The sequence below is a fragment of the Dermacentor variabilis genome, chromosome 5, assembly GCF_050947875.1.
Source record: "Dermacentor variabilis isolate Ectoservices chromosome 5, ASM5094787v1, whole genome shotgun sequence".
In the NCBI taxonomy this organism is placed as follows: domain Eukaryota; kingdom Metazoa; phylum Arthropoda; class Arachnida; order Ixodida; family Ixodidae; genus Dermacentor; species Dermacentor variabilis.
The window spans coordinates 35,765,001-35,784,833 of NC_134572.1; the positions used below are offsets into that span (position 1 = coordinate 35,765,001).

The 19,833-nt window shown below is 46.0% G+C and overlaps 1 protein-coding gene across 2 annotated transcripts in view; it reads left to right on the plus strand.

Moving 5' to 3' along the window:
* LOC142582423 (uncharacterized) overlaps positions 1–19,833 on the plus strand; it is an 86,152-nt gene that overhangs the window by 46,909 nt on the left and 19,410 nt on the right. The window contains exon 1 of one of the 2 annotated variants that reach the window (XM_075692129.1): positions 17,150–17,507. The exons of the other annotated variant lie outside the window; for it this stretch is intronic. Within the exon in view, the coding sequence (XP_075548244.1) occupies positions 17,505–17,507 (3 nt within the window). The 5' untranslated portion in view covers positions 17,150–17,504. Of the gene's footprint in view, positions 1–17,149; positions 17,508–19,833 lie in introns of those variants that run through there. 2 annotated transcript variants of the gene reach the window in all.

Here is a 19,833-nt window from a genome sequence, read left to right on the forward strand (position 1 = left end):
TTCAGCGTGCTGCTTTCGCGCATAGGCTAACGTGAAAGAACAGTGACAACCACATTGTTTCATCACGACTGTAATCGCATATTTGATGGCACGCCCACGTCTGCTCTTTTTTCAAGGTTCCCATCTGAAATACGCAACACTATTAAATATCTTAGCCATGTTCAGTTTCTCAACTTGCTCTCAGACTCAGTTTTTGATATCGCTGATCTTTCAGTAATAATCAGGCTAGCTGCGCTACCCTGGTTACTTCATCATCATCATCATCATCATCATCATCATCATCAGCCTGGTTACGCCCACAGCAGGGCAAAGCCTCTGCCTCTCCCATACTTTTCCAACTACCCCGGTCATGTACTAATTGTGCCCATGTTGTTCCTGCAAACTTGTTAATCTCATCCGCCCACCTAACTTTCTGCCGCCCTCTGCTACCCTTCCCTTCCCTCGGAATCCATTCCGTAACTCTTACTGACCATCGGTTATCTTCCCTCCTCCTTACGTGTCCTGCCCATGCCCATTTCTTTTTCTTGATTTCAATTAAGATATCATTAACTCGCGTTTGTTCCCTCACCCAATCTGCTCTTTCTTTATCCCTTAACGTTACACCTATCATTCTTCTTTCCATAGCTCGTTGCGTCGTCCTGAATTTAAGTAGAACCCTTTTCGCAAGCCTCCAGGTTTCTGCCCCGTACGTGAGTACTGGTAAGACACAGCTGTTATAAACTTTTCTCTTGAGGGATAATGGCAGCCTGCTGTTCATGATCTGGGAATGCCTGCCAAAAGCACCGCAGACAATTCTTAAAATACAGCTAAAAACGTCGCATGTATCATCAACGACAGCTGCTGAACTGGTAGCCCTGCGTGCGGCTCTTCATTTCATTCAGGAGGAACCACCCCACGCATGGTCAGTCTTCTGTGATTCCAAGGCAGCCCTACAGAGTGTACTCTCAGCACTGCGCCATGGATCACATGAGCAGCTCGGCGCAGAAATCAGAGAATTCCACCATCGACTAGTTGACGAAGGACACGATATAATATATCAGTGGTTGCCTAGTCACTGTGGCATACATGGCAGTGATCGAGCAGACGCAGCTGCCCGATCTGCCCATGAAGGCGTCAACTGCGTTGCCATTCCTCTTTCCAGAGCCGACGCAGCGAAAAAACTTTCCACATTTGGGCGTGACCTGATATTATCCCAACGAAATTCATCCGATTCCACAAGTGCACGCCTTCATACCGTGGACCCTAATTTGCAGCTCCGTATTCCGCCCGAGGTTCCACGACGTGACTGCACCCTTCTAGTCCGTCTATAACTTGGAGTAGCATTTTCAAATGCCTACTCTATCGGAATGGCCAACAGCCCACTGTGTGACTTCTGCGGGTGCAATGAAACAATCGAGCATCTTCTTTGTCAGTGCTCTCGTTTTAGCCAACAAAGAGCGATCCTCTCAGCCACCTTAGACAAACTGGACAAGCGCCCAATGTCCGAAAACAAGATCCTTGGAAACTGGCCTACGCGAACATCATCGCGATGTGCTATGAAGGCGCTGCTGCGATACTTGAAAGACACGGGACCTCCTGATAAATTGTGAATGTACACTGTGTGACGTAGGACTATACGGTGACACTGCGTAAGAAACGCCTTTGCGGGCTGCGTGACAGTGCCCACAGAAACAGTTCGTGTGTACGTGCGTGTGTGTGTTTAGGTTTTTCTTTTCTTTTTTTATCCTTCTATCTCTCACCTATTGCATCCCCTTTCCCCTCCCCCAGTACAGGGTAGCCAACCGGAGATAATCTCGGGTTAACCTCCCTGTCTTTCCTTTGCCTTTCTCTCTCTTTCAGTCTTATGATCCGGATCCGCAGTCACTACCTGTCCTAAGTATATGTATTCCCTTACCACTTCCAGTGCCTCACTACCTATCGTAAACTGCTTATCTCTTCCGAGGCTGTTAAACATTACTTTAGGTTTCTGTAGATTAATATTTAGGCCCACCCTTCGGCTTGGCCTCTCCAGGTCAGTGAGCATGCATTGCAGTTGGTCCCCTGAGTTACTAAGCAAGGCAATATCATCAGCGAATCGCAAGTTATTAAGGTATTCTCCATTAACCCTTATCCTCAATTCTTCCCAATCCAGGTGTCTGAATACATCCTGTAAACACGCTGTAAATAGCATTGGAGAGATCGTATCTCCCTGCCTGACACCCTTCTTTATTGGGATTTTGTTGCTTTCTTTATGGAGGACTACAGTGGCTGTGGAGTCGCTATAGATATATTTCAGTATTTTTACATACGGCTGGTCTACACCCTGATTCCGCAATGCCTCCATGACTGCTGAGGTTTCGACTGAATCAAACGCTTTCTCGTAATCAATGAAAGCTGTATATAAAGGTTGGTTATATTCCGCACATTTTTCTATCACCTGATTGATAGTGTGAATATGGTCTATTGTTGAGTAGCCTTTACGGAATTCTGCCTGGTCTTTTGGTTGACGGAAATCTAAGGTGTTGCTGATTCTATTTGCAATTACCTTAGTAAATACTTTGTAGGCAACGGACAGTAAGCTGATCGTTCTATAATTTTTCAAGTCTTTGGCGTCCCCTTTCTTATGGATTAGGATTATGTTAGCGTTTTTCCAAGGTTCCGGTACGCTTGAAGTCATGAGGCATTGCGTATACAGGGCGGCCAGTTTCTCTAGAACAATCTGCCCACCATCCTTCAACAAATCTGCAGTTACCTGATCCTCCCCAGCTGCCTTCCCCCTTTGCATAGCTCCCAAGACCTTTACTTCTTCCGGCGTTACCTGTGGGATATCGAATTCCTCTAGAATATTCTCTCTTCCATTATCGTCGTGGGTGCCACTTGTACTGTATAAATCTCTATAGAACTTCTCAACCACTTAAACTATCTGATCCATATTAGTAATGATGTTGTCGGCTTTGTCTCTTAATGCATACATCTGATTCTTGCCAATTCCTAGTTTCTTCTTCACTGCTTTTAGGCTTCCTCCGTTCCTGAGAGCATGTTCAATTCAATCCATATTATACTTCCTTATGTCAGCTGTTTTACGCTTGTTGATTAACTTCGAAAGTTCTGCCAGTTCTATTCTAGCTGTAGGGTTAGAGGCTTTCATACATTGGCGTGTCTTGATCAGATCTTTCGTCTCCTGCTATAGCTTACTAGTATCCTGTCCAACGGAGTTACCGCCGACTTCTATTGCACACTCCTTAATGATGCCCACAAGATTGTCGTTCATTGCTTCAACACTAAGGTCCTCTTCCTCAGTTAAAGCCGAATACCTGTTCTGTAGCTTGATCTGGAATTCCTCTATTTTCCCTCTTACCGCTAACTCACTGATCGGCTTCTTATGTACCAGTTTCTTCTGCGCCCTCCTCTCGTCTAGGGTAATTCGAGTTCTTACCATCCTATGGTCCCTGCAGCGCACCTTGCTGAGCACGTCCACATCCGGTATGATGCCAGGGTTAACGCAGAGTATGAGGTCTATTTCATTTCTAGTCTCGCCGTTCGGGCTCCTCCAAGTCCACTTTCGGCTATTCCACTGAGAGCCGGGGTTTGATTGTTGTGTTCATTCTGTTCCGCAAACTCTACTAATAACTCTCGCCTGCTATTCCTAGTGCCTATGCCATATTCCCCCACTGCCTTGTCTCCAGCCTGCTTCTTGCCTACCTTGGCATTGAAGAACCGTGGTCAGTTGCTTCGCAGCTGCTGGGGACTGAGGGCCGGGGTTTGATTGTTGAGTTCATTCTGTTCCGCAAGCTCTACTAATAACTCTCCCCTGCTATTCCTAGTGCCTATGCCATATTCCCCCACTGCCTTGTCTCCAGCCTGCTTCTTGCCTACCTTTGCATTGAAGTCGCCCATCAGTATAGTGTATTTTGTTTTCACTTTACCCATCGCCGATTCCACGTCTGCATAGAAGCTTTCGACTTCTTGGTTATCATGACAGAATGTAGGGGCGTAGACCTGTACAGCCTTCATTTTGTACCTCTTATTAAATTTCACAATAGGACCTGCCACCCTCTCGCTCATGCTATAGAATTCCTGTATGTTACCAGCTATATTCTTATTAATCCGGAATCCGACTCCTAGTTCTTGTCTCTCCGCTAAGCCCCGGTAGCACAGGACGTGCCCGCTTTTTAGCACTGTATATGCTTCTTTTGGCCTCCTAACTTCACTGAGCCCTATTATATCCCATTTACTGCTTTTTGATTCCTCCAATAGCACTGCTAGACTCGCCTCACTAGATAACGTTCTAGCGTTAAACGTTGCCAGGTTCATATTCCTATGGCGGCCTGTGCGGAGCCAGGGATTCTTAGCACCCTCTGCTGCGTCGCAGGTCTGACCGCCACCATGGTCAGTTGCTTCGCAGCTGCTGGGGACTGAGGGCCGGGGTTTGATTGTTGTGTTCATATAGGAGGTTGTGGCCAAGTACTGTACAAGGGTGGCCAATCCTGCTCTGGTGAGGGAGTGCGTTACCGGTTCTAGTCACCAGGATCAGGCCACACTCCAGGCCTATTTATGTAATTTTATCAACACGCGGATATTTTTTTAATTCGGTGTAAAATTGCGCGGCACCGAGATTCGAACCACGGGCCTCTTGCACGCGAGGCGGGTGTTCTACTTCTACGCCACCGCTGCAATCACAGTCCTTACCGAGTGGCATATTCAATACCAGCCACGGTCGCTCACTGACTATGCTGTTCTGCTTTTGAGCAAGAGATCCCGCCACAGTCCTTCGCCACAGTCCTAACCGAGTGGCATATTCAACACCAGCCACGCTTGCTCACTGACTATGCTGTTCTGCTTTTGAGCAAGAGGTCACGAGTTCAAGTATGAATCAGCAGAAGTTGCATTCCGATGTGCGCGGAATGCCGAAACTCTCCCGTGTAGAATTTCTGGTTCCCGTTAAATAATCGCAAGTGGCTACAGTCAGTTCAGAGCCGTCTACTACGGCACCACTTATAGCCACAGTGCGGCGTTGGGCGTTCGCACTACATAAATCTAATCAACTGTGTCTAACCACCATGTATTAAGATACGAGGGCTACGATGGCTACGAGTTCTCGCAGTATCTCGAAAAAGAGAACTGTGAACAGCGGTTCACGGCAGAGACAGCGCTCTACCTGGTTTAGGGCTAAGAATGACTTGCATTTCTAGCCCTAAGCTACAAATATATGTCACTACAGCACTTTGGCGTACACCATTTGTGCGTCCCAGACAAAATATGCGATAGGGACTGCGCAGTTGTGCTTTGTACCTTCTGAAGATGCGGTTCTGCCATCAAGCTTTATAATATTGACAAACAGGACACAACATATCCTTTCGTAAGGACAGAAAAGAGAGGAAAAGAGAAAGAGAGTGAGAGATCACTTCGTAAGAACATCTGCGCAATGCAACATAGTGATCTTCGTTGCTCTTATCGCCCACTTGCTTGCATTCATGGTGACCCATCACGATCTTTGTACTCCGCACGCCCTCCTTATGGAAGCCTTGTGACCGGGGTCCCTCGCGCAGTAGCCTCACTTTATCTTTCCTAGCTACTATCCACGCGCATCACGAGAACCATACACGCGCCTCGAGCCTTTATCTGTATGGTGAGAAGTTCACCACAGCGTTGTCACCGCGAGATATTCAGTGACTACGAGGGTAATAAGAGGAAACAAAGGTGCGAATTACTCATGCCTTTGTTTCTGGTGTAGAATTTAAATTCCCCTGTCATTCAGTTCAGCAGTGCGACCAAGCGCTTGCTTTTTCTGTAGAATCAGTAAAACAGCGTTGTGACTCTCGGAGCGAAAGAGCCTACCAATCATAGAGCAGTTGTATATTTCATAATTCCTCGGCTATTAGACGGTTATAAAGCACGTTTTTCAGACTGTTACTGAACGGTATCCTCACTCGCAATATGAAATAGCCTTTCATCTGTGACATGAACAACTCCTTGACTCGATCTTCCTGATTTTGCTTCTTTGTAGGGCGTGAAAGCAATCTCGTGTTAGAGGTTTCCCATATGCTAATTTTAATTCAATAAGCTACACAGTCGTCCATTCATTACTCAATGATTCAACCGTTCATTCAGTCAACCAGCCACTCCATCGAAAATTAATTATCCCACTTTATAAGGGGAAAAAAGTGGAATATCTACCATACATGCCAGCAACTACTATTTTAGCGGTCTGATCGTTTTAGGCCGCGGGCCACTTTTCTTTTCTTTTTTTTTCCTGAAGCTGTAGTTTCGCACCGTAGCTACGATGCAACTTGAACGACTCCCTTCCTCGGGCGTCTCCATCGGGGGCGATGCACTACCAGTCGATCACGGGAACTCCTCATGAGCGGCCGCGTTATCTGTCGGGCCGCGCATCGGGCTCTGTTGTCAGGCCATGCCAGCAGCTGGGGTGCCAACTGTTCCCGCGCTTTCTTCCCAGCGATTGCTAACCGAACGTGTCGCCTGCTTGCCGCGGCTCAGAGTCCTTGTCGCCTTTACTCTCTCTTTCTTTTGTCGTTATTGGTGCCAATCTATAAACCTTGCCCCACGCCACTGTTCAAAAGAAAGCAGTAGCGCCCTCCTCTCTCGTGGAAAAGTACCCGTAGAGCTCACTGACGACTAGTCAGCTACCCACTGGACTTTTATACAGTGGTAAAACAGAGGGAGCTCGAAGAAGCACGTTAAATACTCACTACGCATGAAAGCGGTGGTGGTTCCTCATAAGTCGAAAACTAAAGCGATGCAATTTTTACAGGCTACTAGAGAGAGTAACATTATCACAACCAGCCCATACAATTCCATGAATAGGACATTAGCCTAGAGGCACCGAATTATCACTGTCCGCAAACCAAGTCCATCATACACCGACGGATTTCTCAGATTAGTCACTCCGTCTTATTCTTTGACCAGTTCCGCGTAATACGTAATACATGACTTGCCCAAATGCCGAACGAAAAAAAAATTGAGTCAAGTGTCTTTAGTGATTTGAATGCGAAATCATTGTGACTTCTCCAATAAATGGGTTACGCCCGTGATGCTTGACGTCATAAATTTTCACGTGTCGTTCACAACTACATCTTAATCCACCTTGCTCTAATTTGTACCAGCCTTAATAGACCTTAATCCACTTTAATCCACCTTGATCCACATTGCTCTAATTTGTACCAACGTTAATCTACCTTGCTCAGATTTGCGCTACCCTTATTCCACCTTGCTGTAATTTGTGCCAACCTTAATTCACATTAATCCACTTAAGTTCGCCTTCATTCACTTTACTTCATCTTGATTCACTCTGCTCCACCTTAAGGCACTTTACTCTAACTTGTTCTAACTTTAATTCTGTATTACAACTGATGTCATGCAAGACGCTGATGACGCAGTGATGATCATGAGCTTTGGTACCATCCGTTGCCTACAACGCCGTCTTTTCTGCTTCATGGGACATATAAAGCTTTCGCATTAATAAATGAACCTAACGAAACGGCTCCCTTTTATTCTCATCTAGAACGCCATTTATAGTCGGGTACAATTTTAGAAAAAAGGGGAGGCCCCGCTCACATGACCGAAGCGCGACAGCTGGTTGCCTCCGCGGCTAAAATAGTCCCGCTTAAAAAACCGTGCTTCGAAAACTCTAAATTCTCGGTACAAATAAATACTTTTGTATTTTGATGACTGCTTTGATAGAGCTCTCGAGATTGAAATGCTACCGCACATGCCGGATCGCGAGAGGAAAATAACTTCCTGCCTTCTACGACGCTGCGCGTCGTCTGCTTTTTAGCTTCATTGCCAGGGGCAAAAGTAAAAAGAGCAGCCCTGCATGGCGTTTGCGCTGATTTACATGTACACGGCACATTTACTACTCGTTTTCCGAGCTTAAAAGGAATGAGTTGCTATTTAACAAGCACTTTAAAAAACAATGCATTTATCGAAACCATTGCGAACCTGGGACGAGATGACGATCGAGGCAGGAAAGGTACAAAAGTGCATCATTCATCGTTTTAAATAGATACTATTGGTTTTAAATAGCATAAGATTTTTTTCAGAAACTCACTTTGAAGAATGTGATAGATTTCTTTTTCTGATGTTATTTTCTTCTTTTTCTTCTAATACAGTGACACACTACACGAACACACAGACCCACCGCTAACAGTGGGCACCAGACTTTGGCAAACTTTCCTCGTCGTAGCTTCACATTGGAGCAAAACAAAACACGTGGAACAAACACGCCGCGGGATCCTATTTTCAGACGAAGCGTAGCGCAGCGTCAGCGATGCTTGCTGCGATCTTTCGTCGACGGATCACGGCTCAGAATAAATGCACGCGGCACAAATGGTGCATCGTAAGCTCGCAATAATATTTCCAATATGGCAGACCACCACAAACAGTTTGGTAATTCACTCTGACGAGGGGCAGACGCCCACGACTGACGCGATTCGGCCCAGTTCGAAACGCGGGCGGCCATCTTCTCCACCGGTGAGGTCACCGGCCGTCCGGCTCATGACTTCAGTCTAGAGTGCGTGCCCATTGGTGGAGGCTCTTATGCATCCGCCTTGGAGGAGTGAACGCCTCTTTTTTATAAAGTTGTACCCGACTAAAACAACGTCTAACCACCACACAGCGTTACTCCTGCATATTCATCTCGCTCCTTATTTACACTCTCCTTAGCCAACAAATTCAGCTTCGTAGATAACTGGCAGCATGCAACGATTACATGTCGATCTTTCTTTTTTTTTTCTTTGGGGGGCGTTCATAAGCCGCTGCACACTATTGAGAAGCGTCTACAAAACGTACTAAAACATTATTTTATCTTGCATATTTCTTTTTTCACAAACTAGTGCCTTCTGTGGCCAGCGTCTTTCCAGTCATTCCAGGAGCTGATTATCAAGCTTATATTGTTATTCTTTCACGAAGCTATCGGTGCTTGCTTTATGTATTAGTCACCCATGATAGAATGTGTAAGTGCGACTGAATGAGGACGTAGAAAGAAACACATACACAGAGACAGCGCTTTTTCTTCCACGTCTTTTCTACATCCTCGTTCAGTTGCGCTTACACATTCTATTGTGGATTCAAACCAACTAGCCCGCCAATGTGTATTAGCCAAGTTGTTAATCATATTCATTTTCGAGCCAGCTATTAACCCTACCGTTTCAAGTCCTCAATTGTTTGTTTTATCTCTAAATCCTGTGTCACTGGCTGTTGAAAGTAGGATGTGAAAGCACAACACAATGCATGCAGCATCTAAAAGCAAGCCATAAACGTCATTAAAACATCAGCACAGAATTAATGCGTCGTATACTGATGACTTCCTGCTTAGCATCACTATACATGTAAACAAATATACTGGTAGCAAGAAAGCATAGGCCGTGCAATGGCACTATCCAACGTCCCCTGATGACCGTCTTTGTTATCGACTTCGTGCTAGTGGAGAGAAATAGATTCCAAATCACACAAAACACTGTGACGCAACAAGAATTGTGCATCCTTATGCATTTGCACATTAGGTAGTTCTCATATGCAAAAACAGAATATGACACCACATCCCGGTTGTCGTACCATAGATAATCAAATATTCAGCAGATGCAGAGACCATAAACGTGAGGCCCCATGGAGGTCTACTGCACATGAAAGTTTTACACCTCTATGAAATGTGCATGTGCTAGCCGGAACCGATTTCATACGCCAGTGAAGCGCCCTGCAGTGTAACCACACAACCAATTCTCGAATTCGCGCAACAAAGACCTTAATATACTCTGATATCCCACTCTAAACATAGCAGCGTATGTTGAGACCATTCCTTGCACATTTGATACCAATATGGTATGCATGAAGATTCCACTGACGACGAAGGCTTCGCTGCCGCAGAACTCGTGTACCAAGGTCTGAAATGCCGCAGTAAGGCGCATGCACTAACGCAGCAGGTTTTCAATTTTCTCACGCAACATTGTACTATTCTTGCCTTATATTATGGCGATGGGTCCTGCTTCGGAAGCCTTATTAAAAACGGAAATCGCGGCCGGTGTGCTTTTCGCAGAGGTGTCGACTTTGGGCTCCGACGTCAGCACAAACACCCATATCACGTATAAATAATTACTGGCTACAGAAGTGCACTATGTTCTGGATAAAAAAAAAAGAAGCCGCCTAACAAGTATGATCCACTTCCGCAGTACTTGCTCTATTTACGCTAGTCACCAACTAAATTACTATAATTCGCATATTGGTTGCAATATCTTTCATCCAACCCACCATGAAGGAAGAAGCCAGAATAGAGACTCTCCGAAAAACCTATGACCGAAATCCGGACACACGTTATACACCGATGCAGCGAAATATACAGGAACTCCGGGCCATGCGATCAGCGTTGTCGACAGCAAAGGTAAAAAGAGAACGGCTGCTAGCATCTTAGCAAGAGAAATAGATACGGCAGAAGACACAGTAATAGCCTCGGCCTAGTCAACAAGCTGTGGGGAGGGAGTAAGAATACTCAGATTCACAAGCAGCTTGCCAGAATTTTCAGACAGGGAGAATTTTCAGGCAAGCCCTGCCAATCCTCACGCAAACGGCAAAGAACCTACGAGACGTATACGTCGTTTGAGCTCCGGGGCCCGAGTCCCTGCTGGGGAAAGAGGCAGCCGACATCCCCGCCCGAGTTTACGTTCACCGGTCTTTACCCCAGGACGCGCCAAGGAGAACGGATGAAGTCCCGTAAAAGTACAGCTATATTCTACAGAAGAACTTACTCGCCACCTCACCCCGGCCTAACTAGGGAAAAGGCAGTAGCCCTTAGGAAATTACAAACCAACAGCTACGTCCACGGTATCATATGCACCGAATCTCACCTACTCAGAATTCATATAATTCTGCACATACTGTAATGTCTCAGACACCCTGTGCCATATGGTATGGGAATGTGTCGGAAAAAATGGCACTGTAGATGGTCAAACACCAATCGAAGAGCAGTGGGAGGTCAAGCTATCAGATCAGGACCCGAAGATACAGCGCAGCCTCATCGAACAGGCATCGTAGATTGCCATCGCCTGTGGCTACCTGGATTAAGGAGGCCACCCACCTAGAGCGCAGACAGCACTTGCTCAGAATAAAAGTTTATTCTCTCTCTCTCTTTCATCTTAGTCGCTCCCGCCTTTCACCGTAGTAGGCTTATTGCCTGTGCCACGTACAGCGCATTCCATGAGCAGTTTGCTACCACAGGTACCTCATGAGCAAGCAAGACATAAAAGCATCGAGCTCGCTTTTTCGTGTAGTCTTCTTCGTGTAGTCGCTATCGGGCTTACGACGAGCAATTCCCGCAACAAGTGCCACTATCTTCCCGCATGTCTTATCACGATCATATCCATCAGAACGCGAAAAGTGGCGTAGTACGCCGCACAATACAGAATGATGACGACACGTAACTCGCCGTTAGGGCTCGCACGCGATACCTGTCAGGTGACTCTCGTAAAGCCCAACGCAAACATTGGAGCGCGTGATTTATAGCTGCACAAATAACATTATCCTTCAGCCTTCGCAACCTTGGTTTTGCGGAATTAGGCGGAAAAACCGTGACCAGATAGCAAATTATATCGACATCCTCAGTAAACATGATGTAACGACGCAGTACGGAACAATGAAAAAGAGTACAAATTAATGTTTCCATATTCTGAGCTGTTTCACCTCTTTTCCACATCAACTCGCCAAAGGCTCTCTATTCCGCCATCATCCGTTAACGGTGCTTCAAAGACATACGTTCTTGACGTAACAGTTCTGCGGAAAACCTCAAGGTGGAGGGAAGTTTCCTTTGAGCAATTTCTACGATTGGGTGGACGTCTCATTTTCCCTTTATTAATTACATACGTTCTTATAGACGCCCCTACGATAACCGAGGATTATGAAGAGACAAAAGACAAGCCCGGTTTTCATTATTTGCCAATCAAAGACTAGCTGTTTAGTATGATTCATGTTATCAGTGTAATGCGATGGTTTCTGGTTACATTCTACCTCTTGATTTTCTTTACACCTCCGAAAGCTAAAGTGCGCAGAAGGCTCATCGCAAGAAAACTGGTGAATTCAATCACTGTTCAGGTGTTATAAGCATGAATTCTGCAAGTTCTATGCAGCACACGGAGGGACAGAAATGCATTTCAGCTTTTGCTGGTTCAATCCTGCTGATCCAACGCAGGCTGAATTCTAAGAAAAAAATTGCGATATTTCGACAGCGTTATGACAAAGCTAGACTACTTGGGGGAATACTGATGATATGAGCAAATCGAGCTAGTAGAGGACAATGTTATGAAGACTAGAAACGTGGTGTTAATGGAAATCCGCGAAGCACAGCAAGAGAGGCAGATTTGGTGCGCTTTAATCCATGAAGTCACGCAAAATCGGACTTGACCAAGGGACTCGGCGTTAAAGCCTCTGGAATGCGAAAGGCACACACGTGGTGGAACGATGAAGCATGAAGGCGGAAATGTAGTTACAAACAACTGTCTCACTAACTTCAGCTATAGTGCTTTTCGTCGACGACAAGAACAGATATCTTTAAAAGTCTACTAAACCAAGAAATATCGATATATTTCGGTTCTGGAATAGCGAAATGACAGCGTTTACCAAAAGTTTACCAAAAGCGGATGGCGTCGGCACAGAGGGCGCCGACGCCATCTTTGTATTCCTGAAGCAGAGACACTTGTAATGTCCCGGACTGTAACACTGACCAGGCCGAGTGATTTCTGGTTCACTAAAACCGAGAACTGCGCGGTAATTGCAAATTCCACTAGATGACTTCTGTAAACTTTTCGACGTCGAAAAAGACCCGATTCTGCGAAAGAAGAACCACATCTGAGACCTCACAAAATCACTCAACACCGCGGTTTGGATGCTGTATAAGTTGAACATAAGAACTTCGATTATCAGTTGAGACCACCTATATTATAAATCATAGTGCTTGAAAGTATTATATAGGAGGTGGACCAAAGAGGAAGCCTCGGTGTAAAGTGCTTATGGGGCTTCAGCCTCAGCACGCCCCCCCCCCCCCCGAAATTTTTTTCGTGCTGTCGTGCGCCGCCGACCAAAACAACCCCCGGTGCCGGAAATCATGCTGGATTTTGTCTAGAATGGTCCTTTTCACGTTCGAAAAGACATTTCAGCACGAACATTGCGAAATCGGGCTGGATTTTTGGCAATGCCTATGCACTGGTAGTCACATACCTTAACGCAAGGAGCCCTATCCGAGGACGGAGTTTCAAGGGCATTTTGATGGCGAGCGGGCTTTTCGCGGCATCTCGCGAAGGCCGCGGAATCTACGGAGCGCATGAATTTCAATTCTGAAACTTTATGGGTATAAAGTTTTCATAATCTTTTGATGTGAATGGTGCGTTGACATTTTCAAAGACGTGCTTTAGATTTTCAACTCCGGAACTTTGTGGATTTAATGTTGTTATAAACATTTGACGCCAAAAGTACGTGCATTTACTTTTCTAAAGTCTTACATCGGATCATACAACGAGGCAAGCCAAATCAACACACTATCAGACAAGTTGACAAAGTACGCAGCGAGGTTCGATAAGACGAAGCGGTGTGGTGGTTCACTTGTGCCGTTAAGTCAGAGAAAAAAATATCAACATTTTCACCTGCGCCAAAGCATCCATTCAAGACACGAAAGCCAGCAAAGGTAACTATATATGCTCTCTTTTTTTTCTACTTTGACTTTTATTCGCGAGAACACATTGAGCCTCTTCAATTTTTTTTTTTTCTCGCAAGCAGCGGGCTGCCGGAACCAGCCAGAGCGCATGCGTTTTTCTCGTGTTGCCCCGACCGCCGCGCGGCGCACTTCGACGCGCGTTCGTTTTTCTCTGGCCGAGAGGATTTTCGCCTGGCATAGTTTTGGACGCTTTCTGGCTAGCAGACGAGAAGAATAAACAATGCATGTTCGCTCACCGTCGTCACTGCGGGGATTAAAAGGATTGCAACGCGTTCGCTTGAGCGTAACCTCTCAGGTAAATTTTGCCTCGCCGGTGTATAATACCGAGCAATATGCTTATGGTTCTCTGTGGACCAAGCGTCTCACGTTCTCTTCGATATTCCTTCGGTAGCCACATTAGTTGCCCAAAGTAGGCATTTGATTATGGTAAACATGCTCTCCTTGCGTTTTTTCAATTCCATGCCCCCGACCCACAAAAGAAAAAAAAAAGATATTGTTGCGGCGCCACAAATTGTCGCATGGTGGGTGTTCAATTCTGTTACTTCTTTTGCGGAAAGTAATGGGCAACGGGATGCTTTAGTTGCCGAGTACTCTTATATTATTGCAATAGCAATAATATGGACACTCCAGACGTATTCCTGCTGTCGCCGTCGTCCTCATATTCCGTATAAAATTCAAGGACAATAACATCGTGACCGCGCGCCGCATGCTGTATGTGTGAGTGAAAGCGTAAGGGGGCGGGGGTGGCGGGGGTGAGCCGACGATGATAGCTCAGTCCTGCGTGCGCAAGGGAGAAAAGCGGTGAGGAAGTGCGCCGCCTCCTCTCCCGCGTGATACATAAGGGCGAGAAGAGGGGGGGGGGGCTGTGATCTGTGAATCTGGGAACCTGTTGTTGCGCAAGATGTTTATTTGCCTTGTTTGACGTATTATACACAGTGACTAATTCTTAGATAAGTAGATTTATTGAAGACTCATACGTATATTTAAATATCTTGTTGCGAGGTTTTGTGTGTACGTGCGGTGAACTTTGTTTACAGTGACATTTTTTTTTTTGCCCTTTATCAAGCTGTATCTTCGCATTTGTATATTCCATTGTATCTTCGCACATCTAATGCACGAGGGCGAGTCAAATGAAAGTGAGCCAAACCACCCTGGGCAATAATGGTTCGGTTCATTATCTGCGAGGCATGCACGTGGCCCACAGGCATCTCTTATTTACAAAAGTGACACGCAGGAGTGAGGATCAAGGTTCTTCAATCCTCTCGTACGCTGGGTTGAACTTAGTTTCGTGGCATAATGGACACTTCTAAAGTTTAACAGCACAGTGTGGGGAGGTTTTTGACAGCTAAAGATGTTTCCCAAAAAGAAATTAGTCGCCGTATGGCTGCCGTGTACGTTGAACATTGCATTTTATTGGCCACTGCGAAGATTTGGAGAAAACGGTTCAAAGGACTTGAACGTTTGCAAAGACGATCCAAGACCAGTCAGAGCCACCGTGCAATCACCCCAACACAATTGCAAAAGCTGATTAGACAAGAACGGAGGATAAGCATTGATGAATTGGCAGGGCGTGTGAACATGAGTCACGGTTCGGGTAACACCATAATTCATGAACACCTCGGTTATCGGCTCTTATGAGCGCAATGGATGCCCAAGATTTTTAACCAGCGCCGGAAGACGGAGAGGTTCAGCGCTACCTTGACTTATCTAATCCGGTATCACAATGAGGGTGACGACTTTTTGTCTGCAATTGTGACCTGGGACGAATCATTGTACCACTAATATGAGCCTGAAAGACGACGGCAAAGCTTACAGTGGAAACATCTGAATTCCCCACCCCCAAGGAAAGTAAAGGCCGTCATTTCCGCCGGAGAGGTGTTGTTGACTTTTTTTTTTCAGTTGTCAGCGGTCATTATTGATCGAATTTGCTCAACCTGGAGAGACTATCAATCGTTTCTGCTATTGTGAAACGTCGAATTGGCTGCGTGTCCCAATCAAGAACAAACGACGTGGAAAACTGAGGAATGGGGCCATCTTGCTCCACGACAATGCCCGTCCCCACGTCGCTGATGTGGTTAACACAAAACTGGCAAAGTTAAAGTGGGAAACGCTGCAACATCCGCCATACAACCCAGACCTGTCGCCTTGTGATTTCCACTTTTTCGAGCATTTGAAAAAAAAAATACAGCTCAAGGGAACCAGATTCGTGTAGGACAATGACGTGATAGAGTCAGTTACAGACTTTTTGAAGCAGCAACCCAAGAAGTTTTATGAGACGGGAATCACGCGACTCGTTAGTCAGTGCGACAAATGTCTAAATGCTCATGGATACTACTTCTAAACAAAGTAGGCCGTTAGTCATATATTCGCATTGGCTCACTTTCATTTGACTGGCCCTCGCATGTCTTGCAGAACTCCTGCTTTCTATATGTGCTCTCTGTTGCGACTGTAATTTCGGTACAATTATTCACAATACACGCCCGATGACAGCTGCTCCTGCGCAGTACATGCCACCAAAGAACAGCGTCATTGAGATTTTCCCCTGGTAGTTGCATATGTACAAAAATGTAAACTAGGTTCTTGAATCACAGAGAGATGCAAATGAGAGAAAGGCAGGGAAGTTAACAAAGTTTCATTAAAATATTTGCCCTCAACTTGTTCACTTCATGGCCTTTGCATTTTTCATATCAGCAGCATGCACTGCTTTGCTGGTTTCAAACTGATATATTCCTAAAGTTCAGTCAAGAGTTTGACGAAAGTTCGTCTGGTCAGGTAACATGATAATGAAGAAATTGCGGTCACTGACCAAGTCAAGGTGAAAATAACACAGAGACGTTTCGGGACCCGTACGGGTTCCTTGATCACAAGCGGGTATTTGCGGCTCTTGCCCACATTTACTGTGATCAAGAAACCCGTACGGGTCCCGAAACGTCTGTGTTATTTTCACCTTGACTTGGTCAGTGACGGCAATTTCTTCATCAGTTCTAAAGTTCGTGCGATATTTTCTTTATGTATTAAATAGACAGAAAACATGTAAGCATTGATATAAGTTATTTCGAGCACAATTTTTTAGACATACGAGTACATTCTTTTATGAAAAAATACATATTTTACTTGTTTTGATGGTGCGTAGCGCTCAAGATTAATGTAGTTGATCCCTCAACACGTGAGCAACCTCCCCCCCCCCCCCCCCCCCGAACGATATTTCTGGCTACGCCACTGGCGCCGAGGCGTGAAGATGCCAAGGCGTGGGTGTCGACAAAAGCGAAAATACTTCGAATAGCCGGTTTCCATCGAACTTTGGTGGGCGCTCTCGCCCTCTCCCAGTCATCAGTGTCCGGCGGTTGGTCCTGCGCGTTCTTCGTGACACACGTGCGCGCTAAGCCGGTCGAGCAAAGTGAGACCCATAGGCGCGCGCGCGCACTGCTGCGTTGAGCGTACTACGCAAGCGACCGCGCGCAGCTGGCGAGCAGCGCACGCGCTAGTGTCAGTTGGAAAGAGCAGCCCAACAAAGACAGGTCGTGGGGAAACCCCGCGTTTGCAATCGACAGCGTAGCCCCCCGGATTGAAACGCCGCGTTGACGAGCGAGCGTGGTCGCTGGTTTTTGCTCTTCGCGGGTCCCGTCTTTTCCAAACTACTCAAGTGCACGGCTGCTGCTGTCGTCGTTCTTCGTCTTATCTCGGGCTTCCTCCGACAAGCATAAAAGACGGCAAGCCAAGGCCGCGCGCTGTGCGAGTTACGGCCGTTCTGCTTAAGTGTTCGCAGCTGCTCGACACCTTCATTCTGGCTGGAAACGAGCGAAGCGTCAACGACATGGTAAGTTGATTTATAGAACGCCGCTGTTACGCTCTCTTCTTACATTAAAATATTAGTACTTCGAGCGTGCTGCAGGACTTTATTGAAGTTTTTCCAATCCAATCGAGTATAACCACCGCATCTCGTCAGGCATTATACCTCACTCCCGTGCTCCCGGCCGTGCGAACCTTCAGCCATGCGATTTTCTTCGCCTGCCTTTGCACATGAACGCGTATTTTCGTTTCGTGAAGTATAATTTTTCAAGGGCGTTTTCTAGCACCAGCTAATTAGCGATGTGTAAAGCCTGAAGTTGTATGACTGACGTGAAATCTTGCGGCTCATTTACGCATTCCTAAATTCAAATGGCTAATGAAAAGTGCACTAAGGTGGCACTTTGTAGGGGAACTTTCTGCGCTGTTGGTGCTGTACCACAGGCTCTGCCAAGCGGGCATACGCCTGCAACGTTCTGAGTGAGACGTCGCGTGTCACGTGATTTATTCCTGCCATCGCGCAACGGGTTTGAAGCCTGTCTGACACGTCGCCAACAGTTGTTCCCATCGTAGATGCGAGTAGCATCTTCGCCGACGCGCTAGATGTGAAAGCAGCTGTTAACACAGGAAGCGCTCTGTTTTAACAAACCGTCTCTCCACTCCTCCTCCCTTGTTGACTCCGCATCATTTTTGCTTGGCGTGCGCACCGTTTCTCTTTAACGCGGAATATTTTTCCGAACAATACGCGTGGTACCTAAACACGTACAACAAGACGGTTTCAATGAAGAGCATCATTAGGACGTCAATCAAAGGCATCAACGCCCAACTTGGACAGCTATACACATATTGGCAGGCAGTGGATCATCCCTCCAAGCGTTCTCTAGTTCCCGGTATGGCGAGGGGCCACAAAAAGAGGCGTCTGCGTAAAACTACCGTGGGTACGAAGGTCTTGCCCGCATGCAGCTATTATCGCAACCGCAGAGATAATTTAGGTGGAGGCTTGCGTACAACACTGACTGGGCGCCGGGTAGAACTTCCGCCATGAAGAGAAAAAAAAAATCCATGCTCGGGAGAGCAAAGGGGGCGTGTTAGTGGGGTGGCAAAGCACCTGCCCTCGGAAAGGCCGACATAGTGCAGACTCGGTGCCTTTCTACTTGCCGTCTGCGGTGACTCAGAGTTGGTCGGCGTTATCGGATAAACGCCGCGTATTGTCTTTTTCTTTATTTTCTTTCATCTTTCGCTCCATCGATGTAGCTCCTGCAACTCTCGAGTCGAAATTCTAGCGCATCTATTGCTTGTCTCAAGCAGCCGCGAAGGAAGAGACCAGTCTAAGATTTTCCCCACTTTATGCGACGGATGCACCTTGTAGTTCGCGAAATTTCGATTTGCACTATATAGTGCCTGCTCAAAATGCGCCGGCAGTAAGATGACGCCAGAATATGCTAGAACTATTTTCAAGAGGCAGTAAGGAGAAAAACAGTTGGAACTGTATTAGTAACCCTTCTACCATACCACAAAAGCCACGCTTGCCGCTAGAAGAGGCTTTGTACAGCCAGAAAAGACTCGGACACAAAAGTCGTGCCTTGCATTTCCCGCACCAGCAAGCCGTGACGTCACTGATTTTGAAGGATTTGGCTTCGGGTCGAATGAACTTTTTATCCGTAAAGATCAACTGCATTATACTGTAAAAGATCCAAATACTTGGCAAGCTTCAAGAACTTGTTGCGCCACAGCGACCTAAGTGCGAGAAAACCATTTCAAATCCGTGACCTCACACTGACGTAACGACGCAAGGGTATCGGCGCGAAATTTAACTTTAACCTTCATTTTCTCTTACAATATCGTACCTATTACTGAAAATAGAGTAAGTGTTTTGAAAGAATTATCATTTTCAACATTTTATTCTTCCTCTTTAGTTCGGATGTTGAGTAAAAAAAACCTCCATTTATCATCTTTCTCATTTTGATAAGAATAGATATGCAGCTGGTAAAGCTGGCTCGAGTATTAAATTATTTATACGGTTAGTTCTCTAATTGCGGTGTTTATTACTGGAACCTCTAGCTATTGCTATATCCGAAGTTCACCTTCGCAATTACAAGCCATATCAGCAGTCATGACTATTGCAACGGGCAGAACCGCTCCATAAATGTGTAATCAAATAAACCTTCCATATTGCGTCAAAGGAATGTCGTGCACATGTCGGTCTCGAACGCTCGGGCACTGTTTTGTTCAGTGGACAAATGTCTTTCTTGTGAATTATCGATTACTTAATTTCAGGAAGTGCCAAGAACAGATGCCCAGCATTCACACTCAAATGGACTTTTTATGAAACGCCGCCCTTTATGTTTCTTTTTTCT